This window comes from Pan troglodytes, chromosome 10 (assembly GCF_028858775.2).
Source record: "Pan troglodytes isolate AG18354 chromosome 10, NHGRI_mPanTro3-v2.0_pri, whole genome shotgun sequence".
Lineage (NCBI taxonomy): Eukaryota > Metazoa > Chordata > Mammalia > Primates > Hominidae > Pan > Pan troglodytes.
The window spans coordinates 109,656,812-109,674,991 of NC_072408.2; the positions used below are offsets into that span (position 1 = coordinate 109,656,812).

The 18,180-nt window shown below is 41.4% G+C and overlaps 1 protein-coding gene across 1 annotated transcript in view; it reads right to left on the reverse strand.

Moving 5' to 3' along the window:
• Positions 1-3,314: 3,314 nt before the first annotated feature.
• PAH (phenylalanine hydroxylase) overlaps positions 3,315-18,180 on the reverse strand; it is a 78,467-nt gene continuing 63,601 nt past the window's right edge. Inside the window, exons 7-13 of the mRNA XM_001156919.6 lie at positions 17,635-17,770; positions 16,508-16,577; positions 11,884-11,940; positions 9,330-9,425; positions 8,640-8,773; positions 5,394-5,509; positions 3,315-4,212 (exon numbers count right to left, since the gene is read on the reverse strand). Of these exons, the coding sequence (XP_001156919.1) occupies positions 4,169-4,212; positions 5,394-5,509; positions 8,640-8,773; positions 9,330-9,425; positions 11,884-11,940; positions 16,508-16,577; positions 17,635-17,770 (653 nt within the window). The 3' untranslated portion in view covers positions 3,315-4,168. The remainder of the gene's footprint in view (positions 4,213-5,393; positions 5,510-8,639; positions 8,774-9,329; positions 9,426-11,883; positions 11,941-16,507; positions 16,578-17,634; positions 17,771-18,180) is intronic.

An 18,180-nucleotide genomic window follows, 5' to 3' on the forward strand; every position in this document is an offset into this window, starting at 1 on the left:
AGAGGTTGGAGGAATGGAGGGGAGTGGTGATAGAATAAATGACTTCTCAAAGAAATCCACACTTTTGAAAACAGAGACATGAGGGAGAGACTCAAAGTTACCAATGAACATACATCTTAGTCCTTCCTTTCTAAATCCAAATTCCATCCTCCCCAGACCGCTCACAAGGAAAGATAAAAATTATCCCTTTGACACAACTCATTCACTTACCTTACATTTGCAAGGTAAGATTGTGGGACAAGACAGGTCCAGCTAACATTTGCTTGAGAACCCTTTGGAATAAAGAGACCCCAAAGAGGACTAAGTTTCTTTCTTTTAAAATAGATATTCCTTAATTTATGTCTACTTCTAGGAATAGCAAATTAAAGGCATCCAAAGTTTAGACAAATTTTAATAACATCAGTGAAAGATGCTGATCCACTTACTTCCTCTGGGCATCGTGTACCACCTAAGAATGATCTAAAGAAAAATAGGTACTGCAGTTCAAGCTTAATTGCTATTTATCTTTTATTCATTTAGGCAGATTAAAAAATTAAAAGGCTGTTATGATTTCTTTAGTAATGTTTTCTTGGAAACTTAAGAATCCCATCTCTCAGAGAAGCACATCTTTTTAAAAGAAAGTTTTAAAATTCACAAATACAAATTGTATATATTTATGGTGTATAATGTGGTGTATATATATATGTGCAATACATATATAGATATGCACATATATGCATATATATGCATACATACATATGCATATACATATATGTGCATATGTACATATGCATATACATATATGTGCATATGTACATATGCATATACATATATGTGCACACACATTGTAAAATGATTAAATCAAGGTAATTAGCATATCCATCACATAACATATTTATATTTTTGGGGGGTGAGAACATTAAAATCTACTCTTAGCAACTTTCAAGTTTCAAGCAATTTTACTTTTGAAACGTCACATGAAATCTATTAAAAGACAGTGACCATCTGTGTGTGTGTGTGTGTGTGTGTGTGTGTGTGTGTTGAGGGTGCATACACACTTTACTGGGAAGAAGATACTTTAAACACATTTTTAATCTTTCCTTTGCAAAATACATTTTTATATACTTTCTTAATTTTGTTTCCTCGAAGATTTTTTTTTTTTTTGTCAATGTTAGAGAAGTCACTAAATGCTTTCTGAGCATTTCAGCCTGACCATGGACAACTGTGAAGTTTCACTGGTATAATTTTTTATCTTTATTTATCAACAAACATTTATTAAGCACTTACCATAGTGCAGTTATTATCCAAGCAGCATAAATACAAACTAGCCATAATCTAGTCTAAACTAGATATAAGGGGTAATATCTTTCTTTTAAAAAAATCGCAATTTTGTCTGGGCATGGTAGCTCACACTTGTTATCCCAGCACTTTGGCAGGCTTAGGCGGGTGAATCACTTGAGGTCAGGAGTTCAAGACCAGCCTGGCCAACATGGTGAAACCCGTCTCTACTAAAAATACAAAAATTAGCCAGGTATGGTGGTGTATGCCTGTAATCCCAACTACTTGGGAGGCTGAGGCAGGAGAATCGCTTAAGCCCAGGAGGCTGAGGTTGCAGTGAGCCGAGATCATGCCACTGCACTCCAGCCTGGGCAACAGAGCAAGACTCCGTCTCAAAAAAAAATCACAATTTTGTCGAATTTATAAATTTTCAATAACTTTTAAAAGAAAAAATTACAAATTTAGTTGTTTCTGAACTTTTCTTACACAATAGTTTATTTGTGATAAACAATTTTCGCTACCTTCCTTGTGATGCAGCTCACACAGCAACTGTTTTAGAATAAATTATTCAGCATCTATTATGGGCTAAGTGCTAATGGTTTTAGAGGTGAAAATAAAGTCAAGGTTTCTGTTTTTATAAAGCTGACATTTTATTGGCGGATTTTTTGAAACACAACTAAATTATATAACTTAGAAACCTACAGTTAAAATTCAGATTCCTACTTTCAGAAACTTATTAAACATCAATGCCACATGCTTAGAATTTTTTATGTATTTATTTTTATTGTACTCAGCAAGATCATCTGTCAGTAAAGACTGATACTGTTTCTAAAATACTGCTCATTTACTAGAAATTAAACAAATAAAAACACTTACATATTGGAAATTTATTAAATCCCATTGCTATAGACTGGGCTTTTATATCTGGATAAAAAAGAGCTGAGAACTGAGTAGCACATTACCAAAAATACAAATATTATCTTTCATTCAGTATGTAACTTCCTGTGAAAATCATAACTTAACCAAAACTTTACCTTCAAGCTCATTAAAACATCTTTACTGGACTAAAACTCACTCTTCAATATTGTCAAAAATATTATCTAATATTTAAGTTCCAGAGTCAATAATTAACTTTTCATGTGAAATAAAGAAACATCAGAATAATACCTTTGCAGGGATTGTTTTGTGTTTAGAGTAAAAGCAGAGAAAAAAGTCCTTTTTCACTTTTAAAATCAGTGGGTTTTACAAAGGCATAAACATAGATACAGGCATAAAATTCCAACTTGAAAACAATGAAACTTCAGACACATTCAGTAAATTCCTCTTTCCTCCCAGCTGGCATATATAAGCAGGTATTGTAACACCCCAGCAGTGGATCAGGCATAGCTATATAAAGACACATATGAACACTTGAATCATATTTCAAGGCTGCAATGGACCTTGGTTTATAAAGTTTAACTCCCTCATTGTTAGAGTGACACTGAGGTCTAAAGAAGGGAAACAGCTTATCCACATTGACATCATTGGCAGTGGCAGACTGACCACAAGTCAGGTTTTCTCAAACTGAATGTACCTGATAGAATTTGGCTATGAATAATAAAAAAATGGGGTACTTAAAAATACAGGTCTCTGGGCCTTATCTTCAGAGATTCAAATTGGGTGGAGCTGGGAAGGTACCCAGAATTTGCTGTTGATGATACTACAGCTGTTCTGAGAACTAAACTCGAAGAAACACTACGCGAATTCTTTAAGACTTAACTATTTCCAAAATAAAATGTAAAGTAGTATGAGAATTTCCAATCATAGCTTCAAAGATATTGTTTTTTTTCTCCCCACTGCTTCTCAGATATTCATGTTTTCATGGCAAACACACAATCAACAAAAGTCAAAGTCCGTTGACTGTCCAGGCATGACTTTGAGTGTCACAAGGAGCCCCTGCAAAGGGTTGGAGATATGAGCCTCTGGCCATTTTCTCATGTTACAAAACTATCTAGCTAATGTATTTCTAAGGCAGTGAGAGGAATATTTCATTCCAGGAAATAACTGAAACAGTGAAATTGTTTAAACTACTAATGTTTTATTACTAATACAAATAAAAATTTCACATTTATACAGATTTGCTTTTCAATAATGTATTTACTTATTTATTCAGTGAACATTTCCTGAATATCTACCAACCAAGCCTTTAGTCGACATCTGCTGCATCATAAATGTCCTCAAAGTGTTTCCCAAAACAGACTTGATAATTAATTGGAAAATGATACTGGAAGTTATGGGGATTAGGTGCAGAGTTTTATTACCTTATACAGCAGTATTTATGATTACAATAAAACATACAAAAATGTTTTTATATTAATATAATACTAAAGAAGTTCAATGCTTGTAACTATTTTAATGGGCTTCTGATTTAAAGAAAATTTACTTAGGTACAATAACAAAGTAGTAATTGGAATCATAGTTAACTAAAATAGAAAATAAACTTCATAGGTTACGATTTATATTAAGCCCAATAATTCAATTCTAATGACAGTCTTGTGTTTTACATTTAGCCTTATATGCTCCTTTATGAGTTCTCTGCAAAGCATATATGAAGCTTGAATGAAGCAGGTCCCAAATTTTAATTAATCTTGATGAAATGCGACAGATTACTGATTTAACTCAATTGAGAGTATGGGATTATCATCTCTAAATCAAAGATGACCCCAAAAGATTTACCATTATGCTTTTGAGTATGTACTCATATCCTGTCATTTCAGATTATTTTGACTTATTTGTTGTTTCTCCATCTTGTAAAGGATTTAAGGCTGTTATTTCAAATTAAGGTTTGCTTTTCGGACTTTTTCTGATGAAAGAAACAGTTGGATCTCCATCAACAGATTCACAGCTGACAGACCACATTCTGTCCATGGCTTTACTTTATTTTCTGGAGGGCACTGCACAGGATTCCAATTTCACCTACAAAGAAAAACACCATCAAAATGGGCCACTTATATAATAAACAAACACTCTTCAAGTGTCCTCAGTGCAAAGCACTAGGGGATAAGTGGGCTTCTTGGATGAGCTGGGTGCCACCCCAACTTTCAAGGAGCTTACAGCCTCATTATGTTATAAGTACTTGCATGTTTTAGAAAATGCCAGAGCCATTAATGTAATCAGCATCCCTTTTCCATAGGTCACTTCCCAGGAAAGGACTTAACAGGTCTCTCCCCAGGCAAATCATTAGCTGTTCCATTTCTCTTTTACATTACCATCTGCATATGCTTCAAGAAGCGAAATCATTGAACCTAATAGTATGGTTCACACAAAACTCTAGTGTCAGAATCACCTGAGGTCTATAAACTCCCAAGAGTTATCACAAATTTGGTAAATTTAGCCTTGGCTATGACTCAAAGCTATTAATTTTTAGCTGGCTTTTCATTTGATTCTGATGTACATTCAAATTTTAGAATCCATGGTCTAAGCAGATAACTCAGTCTAGATGGCAAGATCACTGGATGAAGGTGTGATGCAGCCTTCCATTTATGCCATGTCTTCACATACCAGGTAAATGAGATTGGAAAGGAGAATATTTTAAACATAAAGAACTGCATGGGCAAGGGTTAGGAGTCTGGAAAGAGCATGAGAACTAAAAATTGATCACTGTTGCTGGAAGAGAGTATGAAGGGCTAGAGAGATAATCAGGTGATAAATGAGGTAACCCTGTGATACTCTTAAGAGCAATTATTATAATATTCTCATTATGAAGGAAGAGTGGAAGGCCAACAGATGAGCCACTGGACAGCTTATAAAGTGGATAGAACCAGGCAGAGTGATAACAACTGGACACTTAGTGTAGAAGGGATGGAGAGGCGAGGGAGAAAAAGGAACATGGCAGTGACAGGCCAAGTGTGGAAAGGTGGAATGATGGTAGGAGGTGGAGTGGAATCTAGGAAGGTCAAAGGAAAAAGAACACAAGGGTAATTCTGACCTTTTTGTCAAGTTCTTCTCCATCAATGAACCCATGGCTTACATGGAGGTGCTTTTCTCCTTAATTAAATATTTCAATAAATTTATTATTTTTCCTATGGCGATGGTAGGGAAAGACAGTCTTCGATTACTGAGAAACCGAGTGGCCTCATAAGGTGTAAATTACTTACTGTTAATGGAATCAGCCAAAATCTTAAGCTGCTGGGTATTGTCCAAGACCTCAATCCTTTGGGTGTATGGGTCGTAGCGAACTGAGAAGGGCCGAGGTATTGTGGCAGCAAAGTTCCTAAGACCAAAACCACAGGCTTGAGTGAAGGGCACCATTTGGAGAAAGGTAATCTTAAGAGAGTTCTCAGTGGCATTTTACTTCTTTTTTAGGAACACGGACACCTCCCTAGAGCAGGGTCTTCAACAGCCAGGGCTGAGGCGGGGGGAATGGAGTTTTAGTGAGTCTTCTTGGGAAGCCTCTGTGTGTGTGTATGTGTATGTACAAACACATATATACACATGTTTATTTAGTCACCTGGCTCCAAGAAGACAGAGATAGCTTACAATGAAACTACTGAATACAATAAAGCCACAAAATCCTATCATTAAATAAAATCAAGAGTAAGTAAAATCTAGCTAAAGAATGCTATATAGAGGGAAAAAAGCTCTGAAATGCTTGACAATCAATGCAGAGGGAAATAGCTCTCAAGTGGTGAAGAAAGCACTATGTTAATAATGAAATTTAACATTGATGGAGTACCTTCTATGTTCCAAGAACTATGTTAAGTTCTAACTGTCCAATGCTCTTTACAAATATCCTTCCTTATTTAACCTTCACAAAAACCTTAGGAGAAAGGCACCATTGCTATACCCATTTTACGGATGAGGAAACAGGCTTGGAAAGGCTGCGTGACTACTAAGGCCATACTGTCAGTAAGTTATGCAGCTGGGAAGGAACCCAGGCAGTCTGACTCTGGCCTGGACCCTTTGCTTTCCTGCTTTCCCAGTGCCTTACTCCTGGATCTGGGAGAAATCCACCATGAGGGCCTCTATGAGGGACATCATGCAATACCTTTAACAAGATGTTGCAAAGTAATCACAGATTTCTAAGTTGGCCTCTGGTGAACCTATAAGCTGCTGTACTGAAAATACAATGTTATGGGAGACAGTAGGGACCTCCAAGTTTGGCAAGAGTGGCTCCCCAAGTTCCAAGTCAAGCTGCCTGGGCTGAAACCCTGCCTCTGTCTATTATGGCCCTTGTGACCATGGGCACAGGGGACCACTCTTATGTACCCCAATTTCCTCTGTAAAATTGGGGCATTAGTGGTACCTGCCTCAGGGGGTTGCAGCAAATGCTGTTACACTATGGTGTAAGTGCCCCATGAGTGTTAGTTGCTATCTTTCATGAAGAACAAATGGCCAAGTATATATTTCCACCTTTTCTTCTCTGAAAGGAGCTGTCTCAACCCAGCTGGTGGCATGAGCCACATGTTACACATCTGTGATTTTGCCTGCTCTGCAGCTCTTCCTCCTTCTTCCCATAAAGCAGCTCATTTTTGCTTTGGGTGATTTACCCCTACCCTACTAGGTGTGTATCAGTCCAGAAGTCAGTATTCGGTGCCAGCCCTCCTCTGGCAAGGAGGTAGCATGTGAACCATGCTCAGCCAATCACATCTCTGCCTACAACTTGAATCTTAAAACTCCAAGTGGTTAGAATTGGTTTCTCCTGGCTGAGATGCTTTGAGGGAATCCAAAGGGATGTGCAGATTCCTTGTTTTGAACTCCGTTCTTTAGCATTCTCTTTGATTCTCTGAGCCACTTCTCAGCAGAATGGGGTTTTCATGGTTGTTTCCCTTGAGGCCTCGGTACTGACAGGCCTGTTTCCTGGCAAGCTCTTCCCTGCTGGTCTCGGACTGATCACTTGCTGGTTAGAGAGTTGTCTCCAGGAGGGCCCATCCAAATGTGATCTTGGTATGACAGGGTGCTCATCAGCACTGCCTCTAAGCTCCAATGCCTAGGTCCAAACCTTGGGCCTTGGAGGGAGAGGGGGATGATGCTGGAAGGAGGCTAGGCTCCCAGTTTAGGAGAGAATTAAAAAAGCAGAGCCAGAAGGACTTGAGAGCTCTGGACAGAGCTGGAGAAATAGTCATTTTAGGCCACACCAAGTGGATTTGTGGGCCAGCATTTTACCTTTAATTATCTAAAGATAGTAGACCTAAATTAAGGAATATCCATTTTAAAAGAAAGAAACTTAGTCCTCTTTGAAGTCTCTTTATTCCAAAGGGTTCTCAAACAAATGTTAGCTGGACCTGTCTTGTCCCACAATATTACCTTGCAAATGTAAGGTAAGTGAATGAGCTGGCAAAAGGATAATTTTTACCTTTCTTTGTGAGGGGTCTGGGGGGGATGGAATTTGGATTTAGAAAGGAAGGACTAAGATGTATGTTCATTTGTCTTTGACTTTCTCCCTTATGTCTCTCTTTCCTCCCTCATGTCTCTCTTTTCAAAAGTGCGGATTTCTTTGAGAAGTCATTTATTCTATCACCACTCCCCTCCATTCCTCTGACCTCTCAGAGGCCATAGATAGGGTTGAAAGCTAACATACCCAGTGTCATAGACTCCCAAAGGCCTGTATGTTCCATGCCTGTCATCCATCACTGATAAGATTTTTTTGAGTGGTAACATACAGTGAGTATTAGGATATTCATGTCCAGGTGGACCCTCTGCCCAGTCTGTCTCCTGCTTGGGTGCAGGAACTGTGCACTCAGAGGGCCAACAGTCTCAGAGTCCGAGAACCACTCCATCAGCCTCTTGCTGAACTGCCTCTGGGATTAATGCCTTCACCAATTATTTATTGAGTGCTTACTCTGTGTCAGGTATTGTTCCAGGGGCTGGAGGAAAATCAGAAAATAGAAAGAACAAAATTTCTACCCTCATGGAGCTTACCTTATGTAATATATTACAAGTTAATAAGTATTACAGACGCACTGGTGGCAGGGATGAGTAGAAATAAGTTGGTTAGAGAAAGACATATAGAGATTAAATTTGGGTAAAGACACAAAGGAGGAAGCAAATTTTGTAGGTGTTTGGGAGAAGAAAGTGAAGAAAGGACTTCCTAGGTTATAAGACTTCTTTGATTTTGTGGGGAGACTTCTGTGGCCACTCTGTATGCAGGAGGGTTCAGTGTCTTGACTTGGTGGTTGCGTTGAACAGGGACCAGGTGGCAGGGGTGTGTGCAAAGGTCAGCATGCCCAACCTTCCAACAGAGAACGGAAGAAAAGGAGGGTGGAGAACATGGGAGAGAAACTGTCTATGGTACAAAGTTGCTGTAGGCATTGGAGTCCACTCTCCTGGCCAACCACCCACAGATGAGTGGCACCAGTCTGGAGGCCCCCAGAGCTAGTGGCTCACCTTTGTCACCACCTCACCTTACTTTCTCCTTGGCATCATTAAAACTCTCCGCCACGTAATACAGGGGCTGGAACTCCGTGACAGTGTAATTTTGGATGGCTGTCTTCTCCAGCTCCAGGGGGAGAAGCTTTGGCTTCTCTGATAAGCAGTACTGTAGGACCCAAGTGAAAAGTTATTATCACTGTTAAATCAGGATCAGTATTCCCTGCTGCATCCCATAGGCCATTTGTGCCCCTTCTCTCATCTCACCCCGATTCCTTCTACATCACAGCCCAAATGCTGTGAGCCAAATTACTTTGCACATACTAGGTTCTACCCTTCATAGCTCATCTAAAACCTACAGCCAAGGGAGAAAGGAGTAATTCATTCCAATTACTTTCAAGTAAGGTGGTCAATAGATGACGTGGGAGCCAACCACACTTTCTGGCATGTGTTTGCATACTCACAAGGCTGCATGCATAGGTCAGCCTTGGAATCAGGAGGCCCCTTCTCCTCAGAGATATGTGTACTTGCAATTCCATTTCTATCTGTAAAACCCACAGCCATCATCAAATCATAGCTGCTAAGGTACCAATCACTGGAGAATGAGTTCCCAGGTTGCATATCAAAATGGATACAAATAGGGTTTCAACAATATTGAAAGCACAATAATGGTTTTCTGTACCCACCACTTTTAAATCTATCCTTGGTTCCTGTTAAGGTCATACCTGTAATTCACCAAAGGATGACAGGAGCCCAGCACCATATGCCTTTATGGAGTCTCCTTGTTTGCAGAGCCCAAACTCCACAGTAAACCAGTAAATCTGGAATGGAAAGTCAATCTGAGAGCACACTCTGTGATGGTTAATTTTATGTGTCACCTTGACTGGATGAAGGGATACCTGAATAGATAGTAAAGCATTATTTTGGGGTGTGTCTATGAGGGTGTTTCTGGAGGGGATTGGCATGTGAGTCAGTGGACTGAGTGGGGAAGATCTTTCCTCATTGTGGGCGGGAACCACCCAATGGGCTGGAATCCCAGATGGAAGAAAAAGGCAGAGGAAAGCCACATTCGTATTCTATCTCTCTTGGAACCAGGACACCCTGTTTCTCCTGCCCTTAGACATCAGAACTCCAGGCTCTCTGGCCTTTGGATTCTGGGACTCGCACCCAACCATCACCCAGGGGTTCTCAGGCCTTTGGTCTCAGACTGAGAGCTATACCATCAACTTCCATGGTTCTGAGGCTTTTGAACTTTGACTAATCTATGCCACTGACTTTTCAGGTTCTCCAGCTGGCAGGCAGCATATCGTGGGACCTCTCAGCCTTGATAACTGTGTAAGCCAATTCCCCTAATAAGTCCCCTCTCAGATTTCCCTCTCTCTCTTTCTCTCTCTCTCTATATCTCACTGGTTCTTTCTCTCTGGAGATCTTTGACTAGTACACACCTCAAAGAAGGAGAAGGCAGCAACTGCCCCAGTGCCATGGACAGGATTGCCCAGGTAGAAGCCTGTGCAGGTTTGTTCTCTGAATCAGCATGACCTGTGATCACGTCTCTGTGTCCTGTGTCTCACTCTATCTAGTCACCTGTTGAGTGTTGGCTGAATGTAAAGCATGACGGAAAATATCAGGAGGTACTAAGAAGCCCCAAAAGGAGGCTCCCAACAATTTGTTCTCCATATGACAGGAACTCCTCCATCTCTTTTGTTTTTTTCTCTGTGGTGTCAACTAGACTGAGATGTTCCTCAGATGCTCTGAAGCTGGTAGAGCTCATTAGGCACAACAGTGGGAGGTAGCAGATTGGGTAGTGATAGAATCAGTGAGGAGAATGTCCCATCATCCATGCTAAAACTTGGGGATGTTTCTGAAGTCAACTACTGCATTTATGCAAATAACCAAGTACTTTTCTTTCAATAACTGACAGTTCAATATGTCCTAGAGAGTTGGCCTGAAAAAAAGAATATTGGGGTTCTGGGGCTAAGAGGAACCCAGAGCTCAGTTAGCTGCTGGAGACAGTCACAGTTTCAGAGAATTAGGGGTAGGTTATTAGTTACATCTGTTTATTGGACTAGAAAATGTTAAACCTGGGAGGGCTGTCAGAGCTCAGTCAGTCTGACCTCCTCACATACACGTGAGGAGTCTTCAGCCCAGGAAGGTAAGGCAACATGCATGTAGTTACACAGCAAATTAAGGGCAGCAAGAATCCAGGACTGTTCCCCAACCAATCAGTAACATTTTTTCAATCAGTAACAATTTTTTAGAAAAGTCGCATTGGTGATAAGTCATTTTAATATTGTTATGGCAGATAACATGATGCTTTGAGTTCCAAGTTTATTTTCTTTGTAGAAATGAGAAATTCTATCTAGCTCTGTAACTTCTTTGAAAGCCGCTCCTTGCATTTCTGTAGCCTCTGGCATTTAAAAACCCATGTTCACAAAAATTTAAATAATTCAATTTAAATAGTTAAATATTTAGTTGCTTTTGAGATGGGCAAGATATGAGCTATTGCATCCCATTTTTTAGAGATGAGGAAGAAAAAGCTACTTGTCCAGCACCTGAAAGCAGCTGTCAGTGAGAAAATAACCTTCTGGGAGTTTTTAGCCTTTTGATGGAATGAGTTCATAAGCTTCTAAACTGATATATCTTAATAATAGATTTGCACTCATTGGCAGTCCATAATTCAATTATAAATGTTTATTTTTCAACTTCCAGGACAGGCAATGTGGCTAGTGGCTGGGGTGGGATGTACTAAAATTAGAAACGAGTATGAAGGAAGGAAATCACCTGCTATGTAGAATTGCTTCTATAGCCCCAGTGGACAAGTGTCATCAGATATACTCAGGAGAGGAAAGTGTTCAGCAAGAAGGGGAAAGCCCACCCCCATTTCTCCCTCATGTCTGAGAAAGAAAAGATCCTAATGTATGCTCTGGTGTGAAAAGTAGAGATGTAAACATTCCATGTTCAAAGCTCTGGATCCAGATTACTTCATACACACACTTTATGCCAAGGGTTTTCAAGGGCTACTATTATAGCCTGTTGGTGGGTTCAAGATACTGCTTAAAATTTAAGAGATGTAAACATCTGCAGGTAGCTGATTTCAAAATCAAGTTATTAAGGAGAAATCTATCAAAATGTGAAGTTTCACTTGTGCAAATGTAACCCACCACATTCTGATTTTTTTCCCCAGATAACCTGGCTTCCAGGGGAGTAGGAAAGTTTCAAAGACCTGAGGGCCATAGCCTATAGCACTCCGCCATCCACCCAGGGAGAGAAGGGACTTACTGTGGCGAGCTTTTCAATGTATTCATCAGGTGCACCCAGAGAGGCAAGGCCAATTTCCTGTAATTGGGGGAAAACAGAACCTGTTCTGTTCCTGTAATTGGAACCACAGAACCAACCTGGTACTTGGCCATAAAAAGGTGATGGGTGGCCAGATGCCTTCAGAACAGCCCACATAGACCCTGAGTGTGTTATCAAGTCTTTCCTGCCTATATGTTATAGAATCACAGATCTCCAGGGTAGGGGGATCCTTTCACCCTCACTTGGCCCTTTGTTTTCACTTTATAAGTGAGGAAATTGAGGCACAGAGAAGGGAAGTGACTTGCTCATGGTCACAGGGTCAGTTAGTATCTAAAGCTTCTTCCCTTGACTCCAGCTCAGTGATTATTCATCAGCAGAACATTCCTGGAATGTTAAATGAGTCTTAATCATGTACCCTGGAAACATCACAGGAGAACTGCAGATAAGTGGTGACATCGGTCTAGGCATATATATAGCTGGAGAGTCTAACACATCATAGATTAATTCTCACCACAGCTTCTGTTGCAGAATTCCTCTACTGTCTCATTGTCTCTTTTACAGCACTTACTGCAGCCTGCCTTGTGTGTATGTGTCTTTCCTACTGTATACATTAATTCACTCTCAAAATATTTATTAAGTTCATTTGATGTGCCAGGCAGTGTATAAAATCAGTAAAGACATCTTGTGAGTTTTAGTGGAGACAGACAATAAATAATGAACATATACATAACTATGTTAGAAGAATATAAGTTCTTTGGAAAGAAGAAACAAAAGAAGAAATAAACAAGAGGGACTAAGAGCTCCAGGGGATTCAGGGGAGACTTCGATTTTAAATAGGGTTCCAGGGTAAGCATCATTGAGAAGGTCATATTTGAGCACAGACTTGAAGGAAGTGGAGTTGTTGGTTATACTGACATCTGAGGGAAGCACACTGTTGGCCAAGCATATAGCCAGTGCAAAAGCTTGCATTTCTTTCCCAAGAAAAGGCAGCGTTGTTTGGGTCAAGAAACAGGGAGGAAGCAATGTGGCTGGAGAAGAATTAGTGAGGGGGCAGTGGCAGGTGATATCAAAGAGGGATCCAGAGCCAGATCATGTAGAATATATTTAGATGTTTTAGGGCTTGAGTTTTTCCTTTCAGTGAAACAGGAGCCATTGCAGGGTAATGAGCAGATAGATGGTCATGATCTCACTTGTGTTATCAAGCACTCCTTCTGGCTGCTGTGTGAGAATAGATGGTAGCAGTTGAGGGTAGAGGCAGGACACCAAGAGATGGTAGGGGTTGAGGGTAGAGTAGGACACCAGGAGACTGGAGGGTAGACAGGGAACAAGGAGACTGAAGGGGTTGAGGATAGACAGGACACCAGGAGACTGGAGAGGTTAAGTGTAGACAGGACACCAGGAGACTGGAGAGGTGGAGGGTAGACAGGATACCAGGAGACTGAAGAGGTGGAGGGTAGACGGGACACCAGGACACTAGAAAGGCTGAGTGTAGATGGGACACCAGGAGACTGGAGAGGTTGAGGATAGACAGGACACCAGGACACTGGAGAGGTAGAGAGTAAACAGGACACCAGGAGAATGGAGAGGCTGAGTGTAGACAGGACACCAGGACACTGGAGAGGCGGAGAGTAGACAGGACACCAGGAGACTGGAGAGGTTGAGGGTAGATAGGTCACCAGGACACTGGAGAGGTAGAGGGTAAACAGGACACCAGGAGACTGGAGAGGCTGAGTGTAGACACAATACCAGGGCACTGAGAGGTTGAGGGTTAAAGGGACACCAGGAGACTGGAGAGGTGGAGGGTAGACAGAACACAAGGAGCCTGGAGAGGCTGAGTGTAGACGGGACACCAGGACACTGGAGAGGTTGAGAGTAAATGGGACACCAGGAGACTGGAGAGGCTGAGTGTAGACAGAACACATGGAGACTGGAGGGGTCCAGGGTAGAGACCACTAGAGGGGGCCACTGAGGAGGCTACCGCAGTCACTAGGATGAGAAATGATAGTGGCTGAGACCAAGTTGGTAGCAGTAGACATAATTGAAATGGTCAGACTCTACACATATTTTGAAGGTAGAACACACAGGATTTTCTGAAAGATTGGCTGTGGGGTTAAGAGAAAAAGGAGTTGGTAATGTCCCAAAGTGCTTATGGTTTGATCAGCTGGAAGGGCGGAGTTCCTATGAACTGATAATAGAAAAAGCTGTGCTGGAGAAGGTTTGAGAAGGAAGATCCAGAACTCAGTTTTGGATAGGATGTTAGAGATGTCTTATAGACATCCAAGGGGAGATGTTGAATAGGCAATTCAATATGTAAGTCTGAATTTGGGGATGGAAGTCTTGGCTGCAGATGTAAATGTGTCCGTCATCAGAGTAGAGATGGTATTTAAAGCCATGAAATTGAGTGAGATCACCAGAGGAGTGCTTGTAGACAGAGATGAAGACTATGATTAGACCCACTTTGAAGCAAGAAGCTACATGGTCTGCATCTCTATATCACTCCCTGGGCCAAGTCCAGAGCCTGGTTCAGATTAGGCTTATAAAATACTTTCTGATTTAGAGTGAACCAAATTCAAATTCTTAGCCTGGATCTGCTCTCTCAATTCAACTAGAAACCACTGATAAATCCAAGACCAAAATGGCGCCTTGTTCTCTTAGTCACCATTCTTTGTGAGCCTAGAGTTTGCCTACAACAAGGGGGGCCCCACATTCCCTGTACTCCAGCCCCACTCCATCCTGTACTGTAGTGGGAAGCAAGTCCTGCCTCTGATCAAAAAGGAATGTTCTCAGGAAACTTTCAACATGACTTGCTGCCTTGGAACTGTCCAGATCAAAGTTGGAACCATGTGACACTGATGCCCCAAAAGCTCCTGTTTGTTGACTTGAGCAACTGTCCACTCTTCTGTGGGGTTCCCCAAAGTGGAAATGGCTTAAGGAGGACTGCCACTTAGCCTCTGACTTCGTAAACTAACTTCTGGTGGTAAGAATAAAAGGTTCCTATTCTTCAAGGAAAAATCTGATTGTTTTTTGGCCACAGTAACAAATCCAGATTTTAAAACTGTCCCAAGCAATCAAAGATATCTTGGCAGCAGTAACCACACTTCTGAATGTCATTGGTGATGCTTCTACAGTTAAAGTTCAACTAATCCCTAAACACTTCCACTTCCAAAAGTCCAACGAACTTTGAACTCCATAATTCCCCAAACCTCACATAAAAGTAATTTTCCTTTTGTTTAGAGAGGCTGCATCTTACAAGTACAGTTTTCCCTCACTTAGCAAGCAATAAATTCCACTTTTTTGTTTGTTTGTTTCAAATATTTAGTGGTAGCTTCTTTATTTGACAGTGGGAATGTTTATTTCTGCCAGCTGTGGGAAAATGCCCATTAAATTCACACACAATCCCATTATTCTGAAATCCCAATACTTGGCTCAGCATTTGCTCATAGGTCATTCCATTTGATTCTTGTGCTTCTTTGTGAGGAAGATGACTGGTGGAGAGGGCTTTTGACTGATCCACTTTTATTAAAACTGAGGCACAGGTGGCTGATAATGTAACCCCAGGTCACACAGCTGGTTAGTGGCAGGGTTGGAGCCTAGGTACATCAGAACACCATTCAACCTTCTCATGATCCCAGCTACCAAACCATGGTTTTAGGCTGCCTCTCAGTGCCTGGAGATAATTGGTAGCATTATTTTACTCAGCCCAAAACTTTCTTTTTTGGCCAGGTGTGGTGGCTCTTGCCTGTAATCTTAGCACTTTGGGAGGGTGAGATGGGAGGACTGAGGCCAAGAATTTGAGGTCAGCCTCGGCAATGTAGTGAGACTCTGTCTCCACAAAAATTAAAACATTCAGCCAGGCATGAAAGTATGTGCTTGTAGTCCCAGCCACTCAGGAGGCTGAGGTGGGAGGATTGTTTGAGCCCAGAATTCTGAGGCTGCAGTGAACCATGATTACACCACTGCACTCCAGTCCAGCCTGGGTGACAGAGTGAGACCTTGCCTTAAAAAAAGAAAAAAAAAAAAGAAAAAAAAAAAAGAAAAAGAAAGCTTTTTTTTGAGCTTGTTAACCACTGTGAAAGATGAATGAAATTCTAGGTTGCAGGGTTGCAGCTTTGATGATGGTGATAAGATATTCAGCTCATTTTTTTCTTTGTTAACTCTAAGTCAGGGTATCAGCATTGGATTCTTGGCAAATGTCACCTCACTTAATTCAAGCATATACACAAATAACTGCCTGACAAGGTAGAAAGTTGCAACAGCCCTGAAAAGGTGAGGGGAATGTACTAAGAGATTGGAAGAAGGTGAGGTAGTTCCTGCATGGGAATCAGGGAGGCTTTCATGGATGAAAGGCTCTAGCAGGAAAAATGAGATTAGTACACTGAAGAACACACATATGATTCAGAGGATGAGTGATTCACTAACCCCATGCTTGATCTCCGAAATGGGTATTTAGCTTCCCAGAACCACACACCCATTTCAGGTGGGATCATAGAACTGTACCTGGTTTCCACTCTTGCAGAGGGCATGAGGACCCCTCCCTGGGCTCAACTCATTTGAGAAATTCAGGTCACAGACCTATAACTAGAAGGCTAAAAAATCCATTCCTTACCTGGGAAAACTGGGCAAAGCTGCGATCTGAAAACAAGGGCACATGTCCCAACAGCTCATGGCAGATGTCACTGAAAGACAGAAAGCACAGAGAGCTCGGAGGGGAGGAGGTTTAAGCCAAGCCAGACTCAGTCTTTCTACATGAGGAATGGGCAGAAAGAATGGAAATAACTCTTTTAGGCTTATGATCTCTCTCCCAGGAATAAGTGATATGCAGAGGTTGGGATCAGAAAAGGCAGGGTACAAGGTAAAAAGAAGAAAAGGAAGGAAAAATAAGAGACAGGTGCAGGGTAGGGCACAGCAGCCAAGGGTCTTAAGAGTATCCCCAGTGGGGTACCGGGCAGAAGAGCTAATATTCCTGTGGACATGCTCCCATATACCTAAGTGAGCTATGAGTCATGAACACTTCTCATCCTGTCTTCTCCCTGGTATTGACTTCCCTGGGCAGATACAATATGCTCAGCTATTCCACTGGGAACTAAAACAAAAACAGTGCTGCTCTTCTGTTAGTCTGGAGGTGGACAGCAGTGAGGGAAGAAAACCTACATTTATTTAACACTGTATGTGCTATGTCCATTTGGAACAGGTCTTTTTGGATTTGTAGCAATGAACTTTATGGGCAAGGAAAAACAATTTTGGATGTTCCATTAATTTTTTATAAGTTGCATAAGTTTTATCAGACTAAGGGGATAACGAAACACCCAAGTAAGAAGCATAATGGCTGCAATTCTCTACCTCTACCCAATACACAATCTAGGCAAAGAAAGATAAGAGTAATCTCGATGTATACTTAGGAGGTATTGAGATAGCTTGGCTGCTACTTGTTCCTGTTCTCATTTGCAACTTCGTAGCTTTGACTTTGGAACTTGATTGGGATCTCTCATTCTCACTGCCAAGGGAGTTCTGAGTTATTGGATCACAGGATGCCCAAATCTCCAATCAGTCTGGTCTATCTACTTGGATGGAGCAAATCTCCAGAATAGATGAATTGTTTTTAGTACTACCAGCAAACAGTCTAGACAACTAGTCCTGTGGACCAGCCAGCAATGAACCCAAACCTCATTCTTGCAGCAGGAAAAGATGGCGCTCATTGTGCCTGGCAACTGGTAGCTGGAGGACAGTACTCACGGTTCGGGGGTATACATGGGCTTGGATCCATGTCTGATGTACTGTGTGCAGTGGAAGACTCGGAAGGCCAGGCCACCCAAGAAATCCCGAGAGGAAAGCAGGCCAGCCACAGGTCGGAGGCGGAAACCAGTGCAAGCTGGGATGCAAAGAAGAAAGAAAACTCAAAGCTCATCACCACTGAGTCAGAGGCACTAGGAGACCTTTAGGTAGTGGAGTAGTACACATAACTGCCCAGGGACATAGGCTTTGACGCTAGGCAGACTTGGCTTCAGATGTCTGCCTCGCTGCTTTCTAGCTAGGTGATCTGGATCAAGTAAATTCCCATTTCTGAGCCTCAGTTTCCTCATCTGCATAATGTGGATAGATACTTCTTAGAGATGTTCCAAGAATAAAAAGAGCTAATGAATACGAAGTACTTAGCACAGAGCCTAGCACATTGGAAACATGCAATAAATTTAGCTTTCATTACCATTTGTTAGGGTGGAACAATGATTCCCTACTTCTGCTTCTAGAGTGAAGAGGGAATTTGTACCTCATTTCCCAGAA